This window comes from Naegleria lovaniensis (assembly GCF_003324165.1).
Source record: "Naegleria lovaniensis strain ATCC 30569 chromosome Unknown tig012, whole genome shotgun sequence".
Lineage (NCBI taxonomy): Eukaryota > Heterolobosea > Eutetramitea > Acrasida > Naegleriidae > Naegleria > Naegleria lovaniensis.
Window position 1 is genome coordinate 278,392 of NW_025407834.1, and position 21,739 is coordinate 300,130.

General features: G+C 36.6%; 11 protein-coding genes across 11 annotated transcripts; 7 read left to right on the forward strand and 4 right to left on the reverse strand.

Moving 5' to 3' along the window:
* Positions 1-178: 178 nt before the first annotated feature.
* Positions 179-4,055, reverse strand: C9374_001235 (uncharacterized protein; the record flags this gene model as incomplete). Its single annotated transcript, XM_044688104.1, has 8 exons — positions 179-667; positions 722-1,726; positions 1,780-2,802; positions 2,856-2,898; positions 2,945-3,579; positions 3,633-3,642; positions 3,694-3,977; positions 4,038-4,055. 8 exons carry the CDS (start codon positions 4,053-4,055, stop codon positions 179-181), a joined length of 3,507 nt encoding a protein of 1,168 aa, XP_044551633.1.
* Positions 4,056-4,810: 755 nt separating this feature from the next.
* C9374_001236 (uncharacterized protein) lies at positions 4,811-7,124 on the forward strand (the record flags this gene model as incomplete). The annotated part of the gene is made up of 4 exons (XM_044688115.1): positions 4,811-5,084; positions 5,129-5,183; positions 5,237-6,448; positions 6,524-7,124. The coding sequence occupies 4 exons, from the start codon at positions 4,811-4,813 to the stop codon at positions 7,122-7,124; spliced, it is 2,142 nt and encodes a 713-aa protein (XP_044551634.1).
* Positions 7,125-7,458: 334 nt separating this feature from the next.
* On the forward strand, positions 7,459-9,520 carry C9374_001237 (uncharacterized protein; the record flags this gene model as incomplete). The annotated part of the gene is made up of 3 exons (XM_044688126.1): positions 7,459-7,820; positions 8,005-8,760; positions 8,893-9,520. The coding sequence occupies 3 exons, from the start codon at positions 7,459-7,461 to the stop codon at positions 9,518-9,520; spliced, it is 1,746 nt and encodes a 581-aa protein (XP_044551635.1).
* Positions 9,521-9,829: 309 nt separating this feature from the next.
* On the forward strand, positions 9,830-11,078 carry C9374_001238 (uncharacterized protein; the record flags this gene model as incomplete). The annotated part of the gene is made up of 2 exons (XM_044688137.1): positions 9,830-10,005; positions 10,121-11,078. 2 exons carry the CDS (start codon positions 9,830-9,832, stop codon positions 11,076-11,078), a joined length of 1,134 nt encoding a protein of 377 aa, XP_044551636.1.
* A 75-nt stretch (positions 11,079-11,153) lies between these two features.
* Positions 11,154-11,681, forward strand: C9374_001239 (uncharacterized protein; the record flags this gene model as incomplete). Its single annotated transcript, XM_044688148.1, has 2 exons — positions 11,154-11,448; positions 11,605-11,681. 2 exons carry the CDS (start codon positions 11,154-11,156, stop codon positions 11,679-11,681), a joined length of 372 nt encoding a protein of 123 aa, XP_044551637.1.
* A 17-nt stretch (positions 11,682-11,698) lies between these two features.
* C9374_001240 (uncharacterized protein) lies at positions 11,699-12,172 on the forward strand (the record flags this gene model as incomplete). The annotated part of the gene is made up of 2 exons (XM_044688160.1): positions 11,699-11,904; positions 11,977-12,172. 2 exons carry the CDS (start codon positions 11,699-11,701, stop codon positions 12,170-12,172), a joined length of 402 nt encoding a protein of 133 aa, XP_044551638.1.
* Positions 12,173-12,284: 112 nt separating this feature from the next.
* Positions 12,285-13,043, forward strand: C9374_001241 (uncharacterized protein; the record flags this gene model as incomplete). Its single annotated transcript, XM_044688171.1, has 1 exon — positions 12,285-13,043. The coding sequence occupies one exon, from the start codon at positions 12,285-12,287 to the stop codon at positions 13,041-13,043; it is 759 nt and encodes a 252-aa protein (XP_044551639.1).
* Positions 13,044-13,088: 45 nt separating this feature from the next.
* On the reverse strand, positions 13,089-15,446 carry C9374_001242 (uncharacterized protein; the record flags this gene model as incomplete). The annotated part of the gene is made up of 1 exon (XM_044688182.1): positions 13,089-15,446. One exon carries the CDS (start codon positions 15,444-15,446, stop codon positions 13,089-13,091), a length of 2,358 nt encoding a protein of 785 aa, XP_044551640.1.
* A 69-nt stretch (positions 15,447-15,515) lies between these two features.
* On the reverse strand, positions 15,516-17,168 carry C9374_001243 (uncharacterized protein; the record flags this gene model as incomplete). Its single annotated transcript, XM_044688193.1, has 1 exon — positions 15,516-17,168. The coding sequence occupies one exon, from the start codon at positions 17,166-17,168 to the stop codon at positions 15,516-15,518; it is 1,653 nt and encodes a 550-aa protein (XP_044551641.1).
* A 100-nt stretch (positions 17,169-17,268) lies between these two features.
* On the reverse strand, positions 17,269-20,102 carry C9374_001244 (uncharacterized protein; the record flags this gene model as incomplete). Its single annotated transcript, XM_044688204.1, has 3 exons — positions 17,269-19,400; positions 19,465-19,605; positions 19,649-20,102. The coding sequence occupies 3 exons, from the start codon at positions 20,100-20,102 to the stop codon at positions 17,269-17,271; spliced, it is 2,727 nt and encodes a 908-aa protein (XP_044551642.1).
* A 204-nt stretch (positions 20,103-20,306) lies between these two features.
* Positions 20,307-21,732, forward strand: C9374_001245 (uncharacterized protein; the record flags this gene model as incomplete). The annotated part of the gene is made up of 2 exons (XM_044688215.1): positions 20,307-21,291; positions 21,344-21,732. The coding sequence occupies 2 exons, from the start codon at positions 20,307-20,309 to the stop codon at positions 21,730-21,732; spliced, it is 1,374 nt and encodes a 457-aa protein (XP_044551643.1).
* Positions 21,733-21,739: the final 7 nt, after the last annotated feature.

A 21,739-nucleotide genomic window follows, 5' to 3' on the forward strand; every position in this document is an offset into this window, starting at 1 on the left:
CTAACTGTTCTTTGAAATATTGTCGTGCAAATGATGAGCTAGGATTTTTGTGGTAACAAACGGATGATGCGAAAGCCTCTTTGCAATCATCGACCAATTGTTGAGAACGTTGCATTTTTATTTACATGCCAGCTCTTGTCAAAATACTGTCACAAAATATTGGCTAGTGAAGTGTATGTTAGATATCGAGAGAGAAACTCCATCGTAATTTGGTATGAGAATCAGAAAATGAAAGAATTTGTTCTTGTCCTTTTTGGAACGATTCAAAGATGTCATTAATGGTGGTTGAGAGTTTGAGCACATGTGTCTTGTTGTGAACGAGCTTGACTTTGAGTTTGTTGCTTGGCTGAACTGTGTCCACAATGCTGAAAGTGAGTTGTTCGTTGAACGTGACCTTTCCCAAACTACTTGTCTTTGAACTTGATTTAGCCTTCTCGTTGAACGACTTGTTTTCAGAACCTTGAGAGAGTGAAATCTTGAAAATTAAATCTCCGTCTGGATAAGGACAGTCAATAATTTCAATCAAATTTACAATAAGAATCGAGTATGAAGAGATGGATGAAGCTTGAGGAGGAATTACTGATCGTGATCTTGGAGGAGAGGTGGAACTTCCAATAGACATTCTTCTTATTCTCGCCTTCAGCAGTTCATTTTCTTTTGCCAATTCCTAGGAGCACGTGTTACATTAGTAATAACGTGTGAATAGAAAAAAATTACTTACTCGTTCAGTTGAAGTATAACTTTCCGTGTCTAAACTTTGATTCAATTCGTTAGTTCTTGGTGTACTCGACACAGGGCTTGAAGGAGGGCTAAAGCTCGGGATAGCTTTTCGTTTCAAAACTGGAGAAGATCCATTAAATGATCCATGCTGGCTCAACGAGGTGCTGTCGCTGTTGTTGCTTGAGCTCAATCCAGAAATGGAGGATAAAGTCTTTTGACGAATTGAGTTCCATTTCTCCTCTTGAGAAACCTCACCAACTAGATCAAATTGAATGAACCCGTCTTCTAGATATTCAATTAAATCTACATTGACACTTCTAACACAGTATCTTCTGTGGAAGTTAAATAATAAGTTAGTACCATTTTGCTTTGATGTTGTAATTGGTTTTTCAGTGTAAAACCTAAATCTAATAAAATTGTCCTTAGATTGAATACTTAATTCCTTAACAGCCTTGATTTTAAGGAGAAAGTGTAGTGGATCTCCCAAGAGGTCATCAGGCGAAGAAACAGGTGTTGGAAGTTGTTTCATTGTTTCATCGCCTGGAACAAGCGGAACAATAGCAACCAACAATTTTCCAATTTCATTTCCGTCTGTATCTTGCAATGATAATAGCTCCTCCTTTGATTGTCTCCTTGCAAGATATTTCAGTTCCATCTTTGCTGAAGCCACTACATCGATAGCACATCCGTAAAACGGATCTTGACTGTCGTCGTTTTGAAGGACAGGATTTTGAAGTGATGCTAATTTTTCTCTCATCTTCACTAATCGTGCTTCAAACTCTTCGACCGTCCACATTGTTGTTTTCTTTCGCTCCTTGTCGACGGCTTGAATACCAAGCTGTGGTTCAGCATTCTTCACCAAGATCTTTAAATCATATCTAATGTTGTTATTAAACTCTCTGACAATGTCATTTGCCTCTTTGATCATGGGCAGTAGCCTTATTAAATTTTCGTCAATTCTGTTTCTAGAAATATTTCCAGAAGGCTTGGTTACCTTTTCATCTCGCTATAAACAACAATAAATAATTGACCTAATTCAGAAAAAACCAGTAAACATACATGTAAAAATCTATGCTGAATTGTTTTGATCATTCCTCTGACAGTATCTTTAAGGCTCTTTTTCTTTTTTCTGTTCTTTTCGTCCATTTCTTCAATTTTTTGTTTGTGCTGTTCGAGTTCTTTCACTTGTCTTTCAATAATCTCTTGCTGTTGATACTTTTGTTTTTCGAACTCTTTCTCTATTTCTAATATTCGTAGTTTCATATTTTGTTCTATTTCTTTTTCCTTTTCTTCTACTGCCAGTTCAATGGCACGCTTTTGTTCATATGCTAATTCTTCTTGTGCAAACGCCCAATCGATGGAAGACTCAGCTTCAGAACCGTTTGGATCTACATATCTGAAAACATGATTATTACCCAAAATTATACGATCATTGCAATTCAGCACTGTCTCACATGTGATGGTCCTTCCATTGACATAAAGCAGGGCATCTTTGATTGGCTTGAGAGTAACCTTATCCTGGTTTCGGATTACCACACAATGTTGTGGCTTAATTTGAAGTCCGCTCAGGACAATATTGTTTGATTTATCTCTTCCAATAAATGTTTCACCAATCTTGAAAGAATAAACAAGCAATCCGCTCATCATTGGGTCTTCGTTAAGGTTTACGATATTTGGTACGTTCATGGATTCCGAGCGAATCATTTCTCCCATATCAGTGAAGGCGATTCCTGCTTCTTCCAAAGCTCTCCTTCTTGCCCTTTCGATCTCTTGAGTTCTTCTTTCCTTCTCCTTTTGAGCATTTTGCAGTTGTTCGATAATTTGTTGGCTGTGAGCTAACTGTTCTCGAAGTTTTTGTTTTTCATCGTCTTCCACAGCAACTTGAGTATTTGGAGCGCTACTTTCATTGATGAGACTTTTCAAACGTGCTATTTCATCTCGTAGCTCTCTTATTACAGTAGCGTTAGGATCTTCATTAACCTTAGCTTTGTTTTTAATGCTCTTGGCTCTGCTTGCATATCGTAAGGTGGATAACGTTTCTTGGTAATTGTAGTCGCTAGGTGACACGGTTGCCAACATAATCTTTAATTGTCACATTGTAAAAACGACAGCGCCACACATTAGGCAGTACTTACGGTTTTGCTATTTCCGCCCAAGCTTTCTTTCAATAGCCATGTCCTAATCGGTATTGTTAGTGACGTTATCAGTAACATTTAAAACTTACAATACACTGTTTCTGTAAGGTACAAACACCTTCTTATTTGGATTCTCTGCTTTTTCTGATAATTTGTTAATGACATCTCCCAACGCCGTAAGGGAAACGTTAATCGCAGATCCTTCTTTTAATCTTTCTCCTGTGGCACCGGTTTTATCAGCTCTTTCTGAGCCTGCAAGATCAATTAAATTAATAATTGAAACTTTTTCAGAGAACGTTGATGCATTTCCTGGTACTGCTGTCTCAATAGACGAAGCTAAAATAATTTGAAATATTGTATGTGCTCTAGATGAAGTATCGTTCATATTTGTCTTAGCGATAGTTCTTAATCTATTTCCTTCATCCATTAATCGTAAAATATCGTCTTCGTTATGAACGACACAAGACTCCATTCCTTCAATATATGGACCAGTCTCAGGATTTTCTCGAATTTTTAAACCTCCCTTATTGTTTAACGGATTTTCAGGATTGAAAAGATCTCTTACATGTTCATTGTAAATTTCAATCATGGATGTTTCAACTCTGTAAATTCGTGTTATGCCATCCTGCTTTTCAGAGTCTTGCTTGATACGTTGAAATATTGCTCTACAAATTCTAGGAATTATTCCTCGATGCTCTTCGTCTTTGGTTCCCATCATTGTATACTATTTTAGAATAATTTTGGACCCTTGACGTTTGCCACAATTTAAACACTTACTGTCTTTCCACTGCATTATTTATGTATGTCGTCATGAACCTACATTACGGTAAATACTTACCTTCCGGTTTGACCATAAGCAAACAAACTGGTGTTGTATCCTTCGAACGCATTATTTATAATAAGCCTCCCAATGTCATTAAAAACTGTTTCTTGCGATGAAAAATTTGGAGAGTTTTCATCATGACTCCAATAAGAGTAGTCGTATGAAAATGTTCTCTCTTGTCCGAAACTTGTATCGGGATCCTTCACTGTCGTAGAATTTCCTTGCATTGAGACGATACACTGAGTACCGCCCTTAATCCGTTTCTCTCTTTCATTAAAGGGACGTACTCTCACCGCCACCTTTTCATTTGTAAGAATCGTCATTTGCCATCATTATGAGAAGCGTCATGATGAACCTACCAGCACTGAGTCCGACATTTTTTTGTTGGAATTCAAAACCGTTGATTTCTTTCAAAGCAACGGTATTTTCCCGCCACAAACACACCTGTAACACTTGGCGCCTTTGGTATCATCATGTAAATATGAATAAAAAAAATTGAAGTTGATTGGTGTTGAGGTGAGAGAAGAGAATGGCTTCGTTTACCTTTGACCATTTTCCACCGGAACTTCTCAATGACTACAACAAGCAACTCGCATTAAAAATTCAAGAGTTGCAAAGAACATTGGAGGAGAAGAACAAGAAATTTCAAGCCGAGGAGCAACGTTGTCAAACTTGAAAGACCATTTTAAAAATGCAACAGTCGAAGCACAAAACACTCAGCTCTTGTTGGAAGCGAAAAATAATGAAACCAACACCGAATTACATTTGAAGCAAGTAGCGGAGAGAGAGTTGGGAAGGCTTCAAATTGAAATTCAAAAAATTGACAAACAAGTGAATGACATTCAAGATCAGGTATGATGGCAATTTTAAATATTTTTTTGATTGATTTCGGTAACGGCTGTTCAATATTCTTGATGGTGACGAAATATCGTGCAGACAAATCTTGTGCAAAATGAAATCTTTAGAGCCAATGAAAAAATTGATGAGTTGAAAACCAACATGGGGTTTGACCAGAAGAACTAGAACAATGGACTCTTGCAGAAAAGCAAAAAGAAGAGGATCAAGAGGTTTTGGAAAAGTACTCCAAACAAGATGAGAAGAAAATTAAAGACCTCACATTGGAAAGCGAAAAATGGGCCAAGCTGTAGAGGAAAAAAAGGTTGAATATGAGAAGGAAATAACTGAGACACAATCACAACAAATTGAGATGGAAAAAACTGCTGAAGATTTTAAGAATGTACATAAAGAACGTCAACATTTAATCCAACAATGGGAAGGCACTATCGAAGCAATGAACAAGAGAGATGAACTTATTCAAAAAGCAGGAGAAGCCTTAAACAATGGAAAGCTTGAGATCCAAGGCAAACAAGAGGAATTATTAGAGCAAACACGACGATATGAAGATCGTGTTCAAGACAACAAAAAGTTGGAGGGCAAATTGAAAAATCAGCCAGAGCTTTGGAAAACTTGAGAGATCAAAATGAAAGTCTTAAAAATCAAATCAAGTAAGCATCACACTTGAAATGTATTTTTTCATAATTCAATAACATACAAACAGAGAATTGGAAGAAGAGCTTGAGGTAATACGAAATACTCTTTCCAAGGGTTCCAGTGACTTAAACGGAAAAAGAGCTGAGAAGAAGTATTTAGTGGCAGAACTCCAAAAAAAGGAAGAAAAGCTTGCCATGTTAACTCAACAAAAAGAAGACACCATGAAGAGAATGGAAGAAAGTCAGAAGTATATGAACGATTTGGAATCACGGTCCAAATACGTATCAAGCTTGCTCTCTTCAGAAGAAGCTAAAAAGAAATCGGTAGAGAAAAGGCTAGAGGATCTTAAAACTCAACTCTACCATCAATCACAAGAGTTGTATAAAGAAAGACAGAAAGAAGCCAACCTGGTGGCAGAAATTGGAGGAACAAACTCTCAAAATAAGAACATGCTATCGAAAATCTCCCAACTTGATAGTATGGTATTAAAACAACAAGAGCTGTTGTACAATATTGAATTCCAGGTCCAACAAATGGAGAGAAGAGTTAACAGAGCTCAAGGAGAACGAACAGAAGAAGAGAAGATAAAGCTCAATGCACAAATTGACAAATTACAAAAGAGTTTGGAAGAACATGAGGCTCAATTTGAAATGATAAAAGGAGAATGGACCAAAGTGTTGAGCGAGGTCAGAAAAATGAAGAAAGAAACAGATGAAAAAGAGCTTGAGAAAGCAAGACTAAACGAGAAAGTGCATGATCTCACTTTAGAAAATAACTCATTGGAGGAAGAAATGAGGGCTTTGACAAGAGAAAAGGAAGATCTTTTAGTTCAACACGACATTCAAAAACTTCAAGTCAAACGAGTGAGAGACTTGTTGAGAGCTAGAACTGACGAACTCTCTGGCTTAGAAAATAGAAAGTATCAACTTGAGACGTTATATATTGAAAAGGAACAAAAAGTGAAGGCTCATAAGGAAATGTTGGCTGCTGAATGGAAGGCATATGAGGATGAAAGACGAAGGTTGTCTCTGGAGCTCAGCAACCGACGTGTGCATATCGATAAGCTTAAAAATAAGTATAACATTATGATACAAAGACTGAAACCTGATGTAGAGGGAGAAGAAGAGGTGTCACAAGCACAATTTTTGATTAGAGCCATCCAAGAACGAGAGGAGCTACAACGAATAGGAGATAAATTAGATGAAGAAATTCAAAAATTAGAAAATCATGACAGAGGTCTCGAGAAAACATTATCTTTATTTAAATCACATAATATCAAGTAAGTATGAAGGACTATATGTTACTGATTTCAACGAACAACAAACAATAAGTCATAATGCTCACTACAAAAAAGTGGATATGAGCGACCCAGATATTTGTCTCAAAATGGAGCTGAAAACAAATGCAAGGACTTGGACACTCTTACAAGCAAGCGAATCCAGGAGCAATACGAATACGAAGAAAGTGCCAATAGGAAACAAAAAGAGTTAGAAATGGTTCTCATCGAACAAAAGGAAACTGAAATTAAGCGAGACGCACTTTCTACCACTAAGGTAGTTTTAGAGAAAGATATTAGCAAGCTATTATCGTCTTTGAGCACTCAAAAGACGCTTCTCAAAAGTAATGTGAAGGAAATTAAGAAGGTACCAGATGCTGAAGCTCTTCTTCAGGATGTCGCCCTCACAGACAACAAGATCAAAAATAGAAACTGTTTGCTAACCCTTTCATTCATTTCAGAAAGCAATCCAGTCATGAAAAGTAACCTAGACAAAATCCTTAAAGAAGAAGGTCTATCCATGCCAGTGTTAAGTCGACCAGCATCCAGTCTTTCAGTTCTTTCTTCGAAAAGTACAAAAAGCTCAGTCACACGAAGTGTAAATAGTTCTCAACGAAGCAGTACCACGTCGAGCGTCAGACGCGTTGCTGCAAACACCTCCATCATTTCCCTCCAATAAATTGCACCTTCATGGTTCACGATGTAAATTTGCAAATAATATTTATTTCCATTTCCATCCCAAGTTGTGCCTGATTCGTAAACACAGCGAAGCAACAGATGTTGACAGCGAAACGTTGGGCTCAATTAGAAAAAGATGCTACATTCTTCCTCGCATCACAAACTTCGATTACAAACATGTTCAACGTGCACATCATTGCAATCATCAAGAATAACTTCTCTCTTCTACACAGTTGTTATTATCAATACTCGTCATCTCTTGCTCACCCACTGCTGCAGTTCATACAGAAGAACCACTCATCATCGGAATCTTTCACACCAATCATTCAACTCCCATGACAAATCAATATCGGCTTACATCTTTGAGTAATAATGCAACACAACAACTCACCAATGATTCCACAGTGTGTCATCCAATCTTATTGAGTCAAGGAGCGACAAGTTTAAATGGTTTGTGTGATGACACGCCATCGGCACGAGCTGTTGCTGGAACCATTCTTTCTGTGCATGTACTGTTGGTGATTGTGAGCTTGACAGGATTGTATTATAAATTGAAAAAACTGTCAGCAATCAATGATGAAAAGAAAGTGAATTATTTAAGTGTTGCTAGGAATCCTGCGTTAATTACTTTGACATTATTAGTCGGTCTCTTTCTTAATGCTGTGATGAATGGACGAGTATTGATTGGTCGTAAAATGTAAGCTATTTCGATTTGTTTTTATTAACAATTATTTCTCTTAAATATTGAAGATATGTTTGCTTTCTATTCACCTTTGTCTATTTCTATCCGTTCCATGTCTTGCTTTTCTCATCATTTTGAGATGTTTGCGATTAATTGTCTTGACACGAATGAATCAACTAAAAGTTAAAATCGGAAATAGAGAACTCGATGAATTTCCAGAAGGTGTTTCCACTGTAGGAAGTGATATTTCCAATATTTCACACGCTTCTTCGAGTGGTGGTGGTGGTGTCACTAGTGATATTTTGTTATTGGACTCTCCACGACAGCAACAACATGTATGGATGGAATTGAATAGTAGTAATAATCACAACATTCAAACGTCATCGAATGTGACAAACTCTGCAATTCATAACTCTCCCAATCTAGCACACTCAACACTTGATTCATCAACGACGGTCACCATTGCAGAATCTGTACAGCAACAACAACAACAATATAGAATTGGACGAATGGAATCATCCTTTGAACGTTTTGAAAAGGAAAAACTTCTCAAATGGTACAAATTACTCATTAGCTCCAAATTTGTGATTCTTTCATATTGTGCAGTATTGATTTTACATTCTACTATTTTTCTTATTTGTGGAATTGTGGATTATTTCAATTGGCAATATTATTTGGATCATCCTGATGAGAAGAGAAGTTCCATCTTGTTTGTGGTGAATAGTTTCTTATTTTCTCCATCAGGTTGTGGAAATTCAACAGGAAATTTATTAGTATTTGTTTCGAATATTGTAGTGTATGGTCCTTCTGCAGTTATTTTCATTATTTGGAGTTTATTAACGAGAAAGAAAGATATTTGGCGTGTTCGATTGGAAGTTGTTTTAATTTCTGTGAATTGGGTATTTGCCTTAATTACCTATGCATTACCTTCTTTTATTCAAATTATAGATATTTTGTAAGTATTTTTCATATAGTCAATGATGAAAATGGAGTTGACATTTGTTGTTACTGCTAATCCATGAATTGTACACATCACTTGGGTGGAATATGTGAACATTTTAAAATTATTGTAAAATCAAAACGGTAGAGTGGATTATTATGTTCCATGGATTTCATTCATTTTCATTGCATGCATTATTGATTGTTTTGTTGCATGTACTCTTCCAGTATTCTTCTATCAGAAAATCACTCCATCTTCTCTTCACGAGAGAAAAATCAACAAACAAGAATATGGAAATGACATTCAAAAATGTTTAAGAGATCCCAAATGGAATTCTCTTTTTTTACAATTCACACAATCTTCATTTGCTCCTGAAAATGTCATGTGTTGGAATTCGATACAACGTTTCAAAACAGTTCCTGAAAAGACTCGAAAAGATTTATTAAGAGTCATTGCAGATACATATTTGAGAGAAGGAGCTCCATTGGAATTGAATGTTGCTCGAAAAGTATTTAACAATTTTGAAGAGATTTTCAATTTATTGAAAGAAGAAGGTGAAGCAACAACTATGACATGCAATAGAAGAGAACGAGAAACAGGGAAAACGATGGAATTTTTAACACCTCGAAGACGATCCATGAAAATTACCATGTCCATTCCTCATGATATTTTGGATAAGGTTGAGAAAATATGTGAGATGAACATGATGGACAATTTCGATCAATTCTATGTGATTCATTATAAGGCATTGACCTTGGAATTGGGAATTTCATAATAATCGTTGGCTCGGTTAAACCATTTTGCCTTCTTCAATGGTGCTTTCTCCAGAGAGAGAATATGTTGTTAACGAGGATGGAAATTCATTCACTCGCCATATACGATTCAGATTGAATTCAAGTCGACAATTTTGCCATTCTTTGATTTTCTCCATTTTAACTCCTCTTCGGAACCCTTGTGGTGCGAAGAGAAGCGTGCGTATGAATTCGTGTGCCATTGTGTGTTATGATTCGTCATCGATGCACACAAAAAATAACATCACACGACGAGCATAGCTGGTCATTGGTTTCATTAGCACAATTTTGAAATGTCACAACAAAATCAACGTTTGGTATTTACTTCTTATCCTGAAGGCTTAATTCAAGAGTCAAACTTTAAGCTTGAAACGATTGAACAGCCTCCAAAGCCAAGTAAACCTTCGGAAGTTGTGATTCGATTACTTTGTCTCTCCGTAGATCCCTATATGAGAATGAGAATGAACAAGTAGGTCATTGGAATTGTTATATATCATTGTTCCTTTGAATATATATATATTTGAACTGATACTTCTTGATCCAATGGTGCCATGCACACTTTTCTCAATTTTATCAATCAACAGGAGTGTTCCCAAAGGTTATTTTGATCCATTCCAATTAGGAGAACCATTACATGGTGGTGTTGTGGCTCGAGTTGAACAAGTCTTTGAAGAAACCAATTTTCAAATTGGAGATGTTGTGTTAGGTGGTCTTCCATGGATTCTCGAACAACTAGTCGATACTTCAAAGACTCCATTAAGGCGTCTGGATCGAGATACCTTACATGACATTCCAAAGAGCTATTTTTTAGGTGCATTGGGAATGCCAGGACTCACTGCCTATTTTGGATTATTAGATATTTGTCAACCAAAACCAAATGAAACAGTAGTGGTGAGTGCTGCTTCTGGAGCTGTTGGAAGTGTGGTTGGACAAATTGCTAAACGAGTTCTGGGATGTAAACGAGTGATTGGAATTAGTGGACAAACTTCACCACAAGTTGTTCAACAATTATTAGAAAATGGTTTTGATCAAATTCTCAATTACAAAGATTACAACAATAGTGTGAGTGAATTGAAACAAGCTCTCGAACAGGCATGTCCAGAAGGAATTGATTGTTATTTTGAAAATGTTGGAGGTTTCATTCTTGATGCTGTTTCCTTGTGTATGAACAAGTTTGGAAGAATTGCATTTTGTGGTGCCATTAGTTCTTACAATAATAATTTACCAAGTGAGGAACAAGGTGCTACTGGTACGTGCACGACATTTGAACAACAAGATGCCAATTTACAAGAAAAGTATGGTCTTGGTCTTCGCTTGACAAGTATTCATGTCGTTCGAGAATTGAAAACTCAGGGATTTCTTGTCAATTCGTATTCCAAGCAATTTGGAGAGGCCACACAACAACTCGTTCAGTGGACACGTTCAGGTCAATTAAAAGTATTTGAAACAAAGGAAAAGGGAATGCATCGAATTCCACATGCCATGCAGAGATTATTTACTGGAGAAAAGACTGGTAAAGTCATTGTAGATTTAGAGAATTGACAACTTGAGATTTTGAATGTATTGGTTTCCGATAAATACTTTTCGAACCTTTAACTGAAAACGAACTCGAAAAAAATGCAAAGAATCATTTTCAACACTTTTGTCTTTGTGATGATGATGATGGCATTTTGCAATCATTTCATTGAAGGAGCTCAAATTCAAGTGATAAAATCAGATGAACGCCCCTCTCAAATGACATCTCTTCCGACTGCAAATCAGCGTCGTGATGAAACTTGTGCTCATTTTGCAAATCAATTTGAACCATTTGACTACTTTTTATTGTCCTTGCAATGGCCTGCAACAGCATGTATTGGCAAAAAGCCAAATGAATGTTCCGTTCCTGATTTTATTAATGATTTTACAATTCATGGTAGGTCGTCATCATGGAAATTCATTGTTGAACTTTTTTAACCTTTTTTCAATTTCACAAAATATTTCCTGAATCATCATTTATCATCACTACTGTTTGTAATGCATCATCATCATCATCATGCACGTGTGTGTTGACTCTGCATCGTCCTTTTAGGTTTATGGCCTCAATTCAAAAATCCTGCCACATATCCTGAATGTTGTTTCAATGTTACTTTGACATTCGTCAATTAAATCCAATCATGAATGATATGAATCAACATTGGCCATCCTATTACCATCCCAATGATTACTTTTGGAATCATGAATGGTTGAAACATGGAACATGTGCCAATGTTACAATTTCACAATTCACCTACTTTTCAAACACTCTTCAAATTTATTCTAAAATGCATCTTGTGGATGTTTTGAAAAAGGCTTCTATTATTCCCTCACATGGTAGCTATAGTAAGCAAAGGTATGTGTTTTGTAAATATATTTTGTTTTTTTGAATGGACCAATAACACTGTTTCCAAAACAATTAATACAGAATGGAAGATGCATTAAAGAGTGCAGGATTTCCTGGTGTGATTGCTTGCACACGAGATAAAACGAGTATTGAGGAAATTAGATTTTGTGTGAATCGAGATTCTTTACAATTTATGGAATGCGATCAAGCTTTGATTAATGACATTCACACTCATAATCCTTGTAAAGATACCATTTCATATCCACCCATTCATTAAAGATGAGTTTTTGATAGGAATTGATATTAAAAACTAACGTTATTTTGCACTTTGGAAATCAACATTTAATCTCCAAATCACAAATTCAAAACGAAATTTAATTTTAAAAAAAATGAGTTTTCACTTTGATTGGTCGCGTTGGGATCAAACTGCAACGATCGAAATCATCAAAAAACTTGCCACACAAGGATTGAATGCCGGAGAGCCAAATCCAATGTTGTGTGCTCCATTGACTTGTAGTGATTTTTCATTCGGAACCACACCTCCACAATTTTCAATTGAAAAATTACCAAAACTTTCACTTTCACAACAGGAAATTCATCTCCGATTTTTCTATCAAGGAGATGGGTATATTAAATTAAAAACAAGAGCACAAATTAACAAACTAGTTCCGAATCAAAGCTATTTTGGATATAGTTTAGGAATTGGAAATCAAATGGTCGGACAATATCCAGTTGAAATGCCGCTTGAAATAACCATCAAAGATTTGAAGTTGGATGGACTGCTCATAATTAAAACAGATACTTCCTTTGTAGAGACAACAAATATCAAAGATCTTATGAATCTTTCGAAACACAAGGATAGTTCTAATGAAACAAAAGAGAATTTGTTAAGCAAAGAACCAACAAGAAAATGTTCAGTGTATATTCAATTGGAGAATAATCCCTTGGCTGGTATTGATGTTTATAGTACATTCGAAGAAGCAATACCACAAACAAAATCAATTTTCATGAACATGGTGAAAGGTCAAGCAGAAGAAGGAATATCTGAATTAATGAAAGCGCCAAAGAAAATTGATATTGATATTAATGAGCTACTGATCGGAAAACCCGCTCAAGGCAATGCTGTGGCAACTCCATCAGTGATTTAATAATAATACTCTCAGAAATTAACAAACCTTGCCGTCTAACTCGTATTAAATGGTGTAACTCAGTATGACATCTCCAAATGCTTTGACCACTTTTTTAAAGTCATCCCTTGAAATATTGTTCTGATGAATGATTTCTCTTTCCGAATAACTACCATTAAAATATACATGCAATTTCTTGAAGAGTTCGAGCATATGAGGATCATCACATAATCTCTTAATATATTCCATTTCATAAACAGAAAGCGTTCGTGGCATGTTTGATTCTGTTATGGTGTCGTTTGAGTCACTTGATTGTGTATCAATTTTAACATTCATGTACTTTTTGAATGAAAATGAACGTGGACTGCTGCTTTCACTACTTGTCACGCTTGATACTTCGTCGTTCATGGATGACTCATGAGCCATATCGACCTCCCTCGATGAAGACGGAGGTGGCGAAAAAGTAATATGAGAAGGAGGAGTAGAAGGTGAAATTGGATCTCTTGTGGATGGTGGCCTCATAAATTTGCTTGTACCTTGAACCGTTTGGTGCGGTATTACAAGTTGATAATAGGTATTGCACACCTTAATATAACCTTTTCTGAGAAGCCATATAATACACATCATGTACTGTTCAGAATACGAAATTGCAGGTACAGAACAGCCATTCGAGAGTTTTTTCTTTCCAACAATATTCGTTTTCAACTCGGACGGAAAATAGGTGGTAGGTGAGTGTTCAATATATGGATTCGACTTTCCTGATAGAGCATATTGAATTTTCGAAATATTCTCAATATGTGTTTTGCATGATCGTACCGTTGAGAATATCTTCAAAACTTCTATCAAATTTGGGAATTGAGGAAATTTCTTTGAAAATTCATGAATCACATGTTCTGGAGGTGGAAACCAATCATTCTTGGGGCATCTTCCTTCGTCGTTATTATCAGGATTTTCGTTAATTGCGAGTAATGTGCTATAACTTATTTTGGGAATAATTCTCACAACTCCCCAATCCACTAAATGTTGTACAAGTGACAGCACAAAATTCAAGCTCAAGTTGGCATCTTTGGCAACCTCCCCAATAGTTTTTGTAGCAGTGTTAAATAACCTTAGAATGGAATCATTTCCTTGTAATTCTTGAAGTCCATCAACTGGTATTTTCAATTTTGGAAAATCATTCACAAAAATACATGAATTGTATGGTTTTACACCTTCACCACGTTTAGAAGTATTTGATTGTTGGAAATGATGTTTGTTTTTGGAGAGTATGTCAAATAAATTATATAATTTTCTCTCTTGTATATGATGAATTCTTTTTGGAATTCTATATCCCAATTCTATCCATCCATTCACTCGTAGTTGAAGAGGGGAAGCTGATCGTATCGCATCCACAACAGTAATGATTTCTTTAGCAAGTTGACTTGCCTCACAAGCTTTTAGAACTAGGTCTCGCCAATTCTTTCCTTGATCCTTTAATTTGCCAAGTAAATTTAATTGATCTAACACGTAACCACAACGTTGCTGCTCTCTTACATAGGATTTCATTAAAAGCGTTAAAAGATGACTAAATACAGTTTCATTGTAATCTTCCATAACATGATTTGGGAAAACGAAGGCAATTGTAAAATGTGTGTAATCACCTCCAGCTGATACTAAATTTACAGGATTTGTCACACTAAAATCTGTTAACTGATTAACTTTTCGAACCAATATTGAAGCAGGCCTTGAAAGAAATAGTAAATTATCAATGATTAATGTCATAGATTTGTCAATAATATTACTTTTTGGAGGACATAGTAAATATGACAGAGCAGCGCTATTCAGTCCAAATGCGTCTTCATATTTGTCAATGACTTGTGGATGAGATACGAGATGTTGTGATGAATTTGCCGTTCCTACAGAACCACCACCAGAAATATTTCCAGCATTTCCAATAGCTACACTAGAGGTTCCGCTAGTATTAATCGTATTGGTTGATGAATTTCCTAAAGGTTGTTGAGTTGGTTCTGATGAATTTAAAATATTTGTATTACTAGATGACGAATTGGTACCAAGTGCATCGGAAGTTGTTATTGCAGCAAGAGGATCATGACAAGTCATACTTTGTTGTTGAAAAATTAAGTGTTCATCAGTAGGATACATGAAACTGATTTGTTGTCCTCGAATACCGTTCACTACTACCAGTGCAGTGACGGGAAAGCCTTGCAAAAATCTAAATCGATGCATACTTTGTTTTCTGTTGGAAGAAATATGATGAAAAGTAGCTGTGGGTGTGTTTTCTCCTCCAGCATTATTGGAGGGTGATGAAGGTTTAAAAGGAACATTTGGGGCTCGTCCGATGGAATTAGACCTCGACCGAGAAACGTTCGACGACGAGGAAGAATTAATAGAAGTGGACGAAACGGAGGTATCAATTCTAAGCATTTTTTTAATGCTAAGAAGAAGTACAAAGATCAAACAAACTAGTTTTAGCATCTCAATTCATCAAAATTCTCAATTATATTGACCGAGGGATTTCATGTATTCTTCAAACCGAGTATTTCCTTCTATAATACCAATGTTGCAAGAAATTTGATCTGCTTTTTTCTTGTCGTACTGTATCGCAATATTCCTGGCTTTGTGTAACATCTTGACTGCCAAATCTCCCTCTCCCTTTTTCGACGCTAAAATTCCCAATTGTTGATAGGCCTCGCCCTCTCCCACTGGGTTATTGAGCGTTTCCGATAGAGATAAATGCTTTTCCATACACGTTTGAGCTGTGGCCAAGTCACCTTGCTCCTTACCCAGTATCCCTAGATTGGCAAGAGCTATGCTTTCTCCTTGCTTGTCCCCGATTTTGTGAGCTTGTTGATACGCCATTTTGTAATTATCAGTTGCATTTTCATAATGACCTAGTTGTTGAAAGATAATTCCCATGTTGATATTGCTGACCACCTGAGCTTGCGGTTCAGAAATGTCCCATTGCATCATGTGATATTTAAGAGCAAAATTTAGGTTGTCAGTGCCTCCCATTCTTTGAAACAGCACTCCCAGACAATTCAAAGCAAGACATTGGGCCATCTCATCTTTTAACCCTTCGCTTATTGCCAAAAATCTTTCATAATGTGGAATGGCAGATTGGTCTTCGCCAAGTTCTTCATATTTGTTGGCAATTTTGTAGTGAATGAGCCCTTCCATTTTCAGTCGTCCTGCTCGGCTGCATGCTTCTGCCATCATCTTCATATCTTTTATCATGTTCTTTTTTGAGTTGTTGCCACCATGAGAATTTACAAGGGACACAGGCGACATCCGAATTTGACTGGGATCGTATTGAAGCCGTAGTGGCTCCAATGTAGAGGAAATCACTGCTTCATGCTGAGCCTCTTCTTCACGCTTATTCTCATAATTCTCCCATTGTGACAGTTTTTCGGCTGACAATTTCGATTCTTGGGGTATCGATGACTTAATTGAACGACTACTGAAAAAGCCAGAATTGTGTGTAGTTCTAGATGAAGAAAGGTTCGATCTGGAATAACCTGCTGATTTTGCTCTCTTATTTAATCTCTCTATATATTGGAAGCCCCTGACGAAGGTATCTGTTTCTTCCCTAGCAGTTTTACCAAGCTGCAGTGAGGGTATCGAAACTCCGTCTTTGGTGATACTTCGTGCAGTTTTTGATTCTGGCATTGATTTCTTTAATGTATCAAATTGTTGGATGGGAGATATTTGTGATGATCCAGAAGGTAGTGTATTTATGTTATTGGAAGATGAAAATGGAAATAATTTTGAGGTTGCAAAGTGGGTGGAATGATTATGTGTCGGAGAGGGTGTTGGGAGGTTTTGGGCAGTATTTGGCGAAATGGCATTAATTTTCTCAAAACTTTGCCTCAGTAGCGAATACCCTGCTTCCTCCTCTTCTTTCTTCTTCTTTTCGGAGCTGAATAAATTTTGAGAGAGTTTTAGCCTTAGCGACTCAACTGACACATAATCTTGTCGTGGAGTACTGTCGTTTTTTGGGGACGAAGTTGATTTTTCGTTTTGAGATTTTCTAAACATGCTAGACGACACTCGTGAGGCCGATAGTTTTGATTGTGCACTGACCGATGATGAAGGCTTGTTCTTATGCATGGCTCGGATTGTTGTAGGCGATGATGTTTGTTGAGTCATTTTTTCTTCTTTACGATTATCTCGAACTAACCGTTACGAGATACGAGATGCTTTCAAGATCACCATGATCATTAATAATATAGGACGCTTATAATTTATTCTAGTTCAACTTGAGAATGAAATCTGCATTGAGAGGAATTTGAGGTTTTTTGATCGTTAAAACCCCGTCTACGTAGGTGAATTGAGGTGAGGTCATTAAATCGGTTGGTTGTTCCAAAGTAGATGGATAAATAATACTAATACTATTTGGCTTAGAGGCTCCATAGATAATAATTCTTTCAATAATATTTGATACCTTTCTTGATCCTGCACTGGATATTGGATTTGCCTTTTGATTGTAAATGAGGGTGGAAAGATCTCCTTCCATTGACTTCAATTCATTGTTAGAGAAGCTAAATTGGCGATACAAATAGTCTCCAGTCTTGTACTTGAAGGAGCTACCATCATCCAAGTATAATGTTCCAAGAGCTTCTCCCTTTCTGTTCAAAGCAATTTTGAGAGTAAATGGATCGTTGACCATTTGTTGAGAAGATCTTCTAAGTCGTTGTTGGGTTGGAATAATGCTACCACCTCTTTGGAACACTGGAATACTTTTTTCCAATGATGTTGCAACACTTATTGATTTTCCTCTTCCAGCGTCGAACTTTTCTCCAGTCTCGTAGTCATACCATAATCCCTTTGGAAGATAAACAGCCACGTCTGAGGTTGCCTTTGTTACAACTGGTTTAACCAACAGGTCAGAACCAACCAAGAAAGAATCGTCAATTGAATGGGTTGTAACGTCATTTGGATATTCCATGAAAAGAGGACGAATATAAGGAAGACCAGTCAACATGGATTCAAAGGCCAGAGTGTAATAGAAAGGAAGAAGAGCATATCTTCTTGCAATTGCCTTTCTAATTAATTGTGTATTGTAGTCCCCAAATAGCCATGGTTCTCTTCTCTTTGTTTCAATATGGGCATGAGCTCTAAAGAATGGATAAAACGCACCAGCTTGATACCAACGAACCAAAAGCTCTTCTTCTGGATTTCCAAAGAATCCACCAACATCAGCACCAATAAATGGCATACCACTGATACTGAGAGCGAGGATCATTGGTTGAGCAATATCTAAATGAGACCATTCTGCCATATTGTCGCCTGTCCATTTTGCAACATATCTTTGTGAGCCTGCGAAAAGTGATCTTGTCAAAATGAAAGGACGATCGGATCCTGCTCTTCTCTTCATATGACCATCGTTTGTAGCTATTCCATGATAAAATCCATACATGTTATGAATTTCACGATGTCTTAAATTTTGGTAATGCAAAGCATTCTTATCCATTGTAATCTCAGGTCCAGAGAACACGCTGGGCTCATTCATATCAATCCAAGTATAAAGGTTTTCGGTAGAACCTTCATATTTGTCAAAGCTGAATAAACTAGCGTAATAATCTCTCACGGTTGGATTCACAAAATCAAGCCATGAAGAAGATCCAGGCCAACAGTGACCTTCATAATCTCCAGTACCTTCTGAATTTTTGACATAATAACCATTCCTTGTTGCTTCGTCATGTACAAAGTATCCATGTTCACGCTTAATGTGAGGATCGGAAATTGTAACCATCTTTCTTCCCTTACTTGCTAAATCATCTTGCATTTGTTTTGGAGTTGGGAATGTGTGAGAATCCCATGTAAAGTATTTCTTTCCATCGGTATGCTCAATATCAAGCCACAATACATCATAGGGAATGTCATATTCATCAAATTTCTGATTGACATTTCTAACATCTTCCTCGTCTTTGTAATTCCATCTACATTGATGGTGACCAAGAGAAAATCTTTGAGGAAGAGGAGCAGTACCAGTTAAATAGGAAAATTGTTTGGAAATATCCTTTGGTGTTGGTCCTGGAAGGAAAAATACATCTAAAACACCAGTTTCAGAAATCCAATGCGAAGCATATTGAGATCCTTTGTAAATGTCCACAAATGTTTCGGATGGGTTCAAAACAAAAATACCAGCTGCTGCTTTTTCTGTAAGAGAATACAACAAAGGAATAGCTCCATAAAGACCAATTGGATTATTCAGTTCATATTCAAAAATATCCAAATTGTAAAGTCTGTATGGTTCTGTCAATGGGTTGTCGCCCTCTCTTGTTGGATTAAGTGCTAATCTCATCGCTCTTTCAGGTAATCCATACAAATGGTTGGATCCTACATGGGTAAAATCCATTCCAATTGCACTTTCTCCGTCTTTGGTTGTTAAAACATGTCCACAATTATTAATGTATTGCTGACTCTGGATGTGACCACTTACCATAAGTTTCATTCTTTTCCCTCAAGACATTTTCAATAGTAAGCATGTTATTCTCATTGAAAATGATAACATCTTCTCCATTTACTTTAAATGTAATTTTCATTCCTTCATCTCTGTTTTCCAACATCAATTGAGAATTTCCTAATTACAACGTTAGTACTCAACTATTAAAAAATAAACGTACTATTTGTGAGGCTGTTTGTTGTGCTCTTGTCCGATAATGCAATCTTTAAAGCCGAATCAAGAATAACATCGTTCACATTGTATCTGTTTTTAAGTTCAGTTCCAGGCTCCACTTTTTCTTGAATTTTCATTCTAAATATTCCATTCTCATACGCTTCAATTACAAGAAGCAATGGATCAAAATTACTTCCTTCCTCTTTGCTTTGAAGTACAGCTGAATACACTCCATTCACTACTTTAGGTTCCGTTATCAAATATTTGGATTTTTTAGACATTCCTCTCAAGCGTTTACAAAATCCCTTCTGATCGCAATTTTCAAATTTTGATTTATCCATGGCCCTTGTGGTGTGAGCAAGCAATACTATGGCTGCACTCAACAACACCAATACAACAAGAACGGATCGGAACGATGGAGCTGATGCATGGGATACTCGGAAGCCAAAGGTTGATGTCATTTTTTCTCGATCTGCCTCTAACACGTGTACCAGGGCTTGTTTTGCAAGTAGAGGCCACAAGCATCCGGCAAACCCATGTTGGAACAACGGATGGATCCAGAGAGGAATGTCAATACTCTTGGTCACTCTTTCTTCTTTTTTCCTCACCCATTCAAAAAATCATCTTCTCTTCTTACAACTCATAGATTTCTTTTTTCTCAATGAATGAAAGAGAAACCACAATCAACATTACAAGCATCAACTGAAAAAAGATATCATCCCTATGAAACTCATCCTAAAGTAAATGGGAATGATGATACTCATAGAGAAAATGGCCATTCCGATCGAGCCTCTCTATCGGATCATCAGCAACAACCAGCTGATACACAAATGATGATGGACGATCAATTACTTGAATTAAATGTTGCTCATCAACGAACATTGGTGATTCAAGACGACGTAACTTCAACACCAACACCTGAAGAATACATTTCTGATTTAGCTGCCAAATTTGATAGTCCTTCTCATGATATTGAAATTTATATGTGCCGCCAATTAATTCCATATGATATCATCATGTACATTCTACGATTTTTAGATTTAAGAAATATTACACTGGCAAGATTATTGAGTAAAAAATTATGCCAACAAATTGATGAAGATAGAAATGGAATTCTTTGGAGGCATGTGACTAAGAAGCAAGAATGGCTCTCAAATTTGCATTGTAAGAATTTAGTTTTGGAGTTGAACAAAAGAAAACACAAATGGATGAGATTTTTGTCAATATTTTCTGATAATGAATGCGAGTGGGAAAACTCTCCCAATTACCATGAAGACATTACAAACAAATTACTTCTTTGTACCGGACCAACTGAAGCTTTAGACATAGTGCAAGACACTAAATATAATATCACAACAAGCACAAGAAAATATACTGCATTAATGATGGACGATTTGAAAAATGTTAGTTGTGCTTCAAGCTATCCAATCACAAGTAACACTGTCAAGTTTTTTGAAGTCACCATCGACAAAAAAAGCTCGACTTGGAATATTGGAATAGGATTGGCTCAAAAAGATTTTCTTCTCTCGAAGAGAAAATTTGTAGGCTTTAATGCACAAAACTTTGGATATAGCTCCAATGGCTACATGAGACACTTTTGTACACGCACTCAGGCCAATTACGTTCAACATGCTGGATTTCCATCTTACGGTAAGTTGTAATTTTTTGGATTTTAGTGTGGATTTTCAGTTATTGGATTAAGGCTCTGGAGACAAAATTGGAATTCTGGTGGACATGCCTAGCGAAAGAGTGAATATTTATTTAAATGGAGTGTTTTTGTACACATTTGAGAAAGTTCTACTAGAGAACCAAGAGCCTCTTCGCATTGTGGCAACGCTTCATACGCAGTATGATCAAGTAACGCTCTCACATCAACAAGATTGCATGTTTGATGTTGAGTCGCTTTTACAAATTTATGACTCTGTCGAGCAGAGCTTGGAAAATTACATGAACGCATTGAGGAATGCAAAAGAAAATTTCATGAATCACATTCATCACTTGCTGTCGACATGTGATAGAGCAGAGGTTTATGATATGCTTACATCTCTAATACGTAGCAAGCTTGCCAGCTATTCCTCCGAACAAAGATAGGTCATTG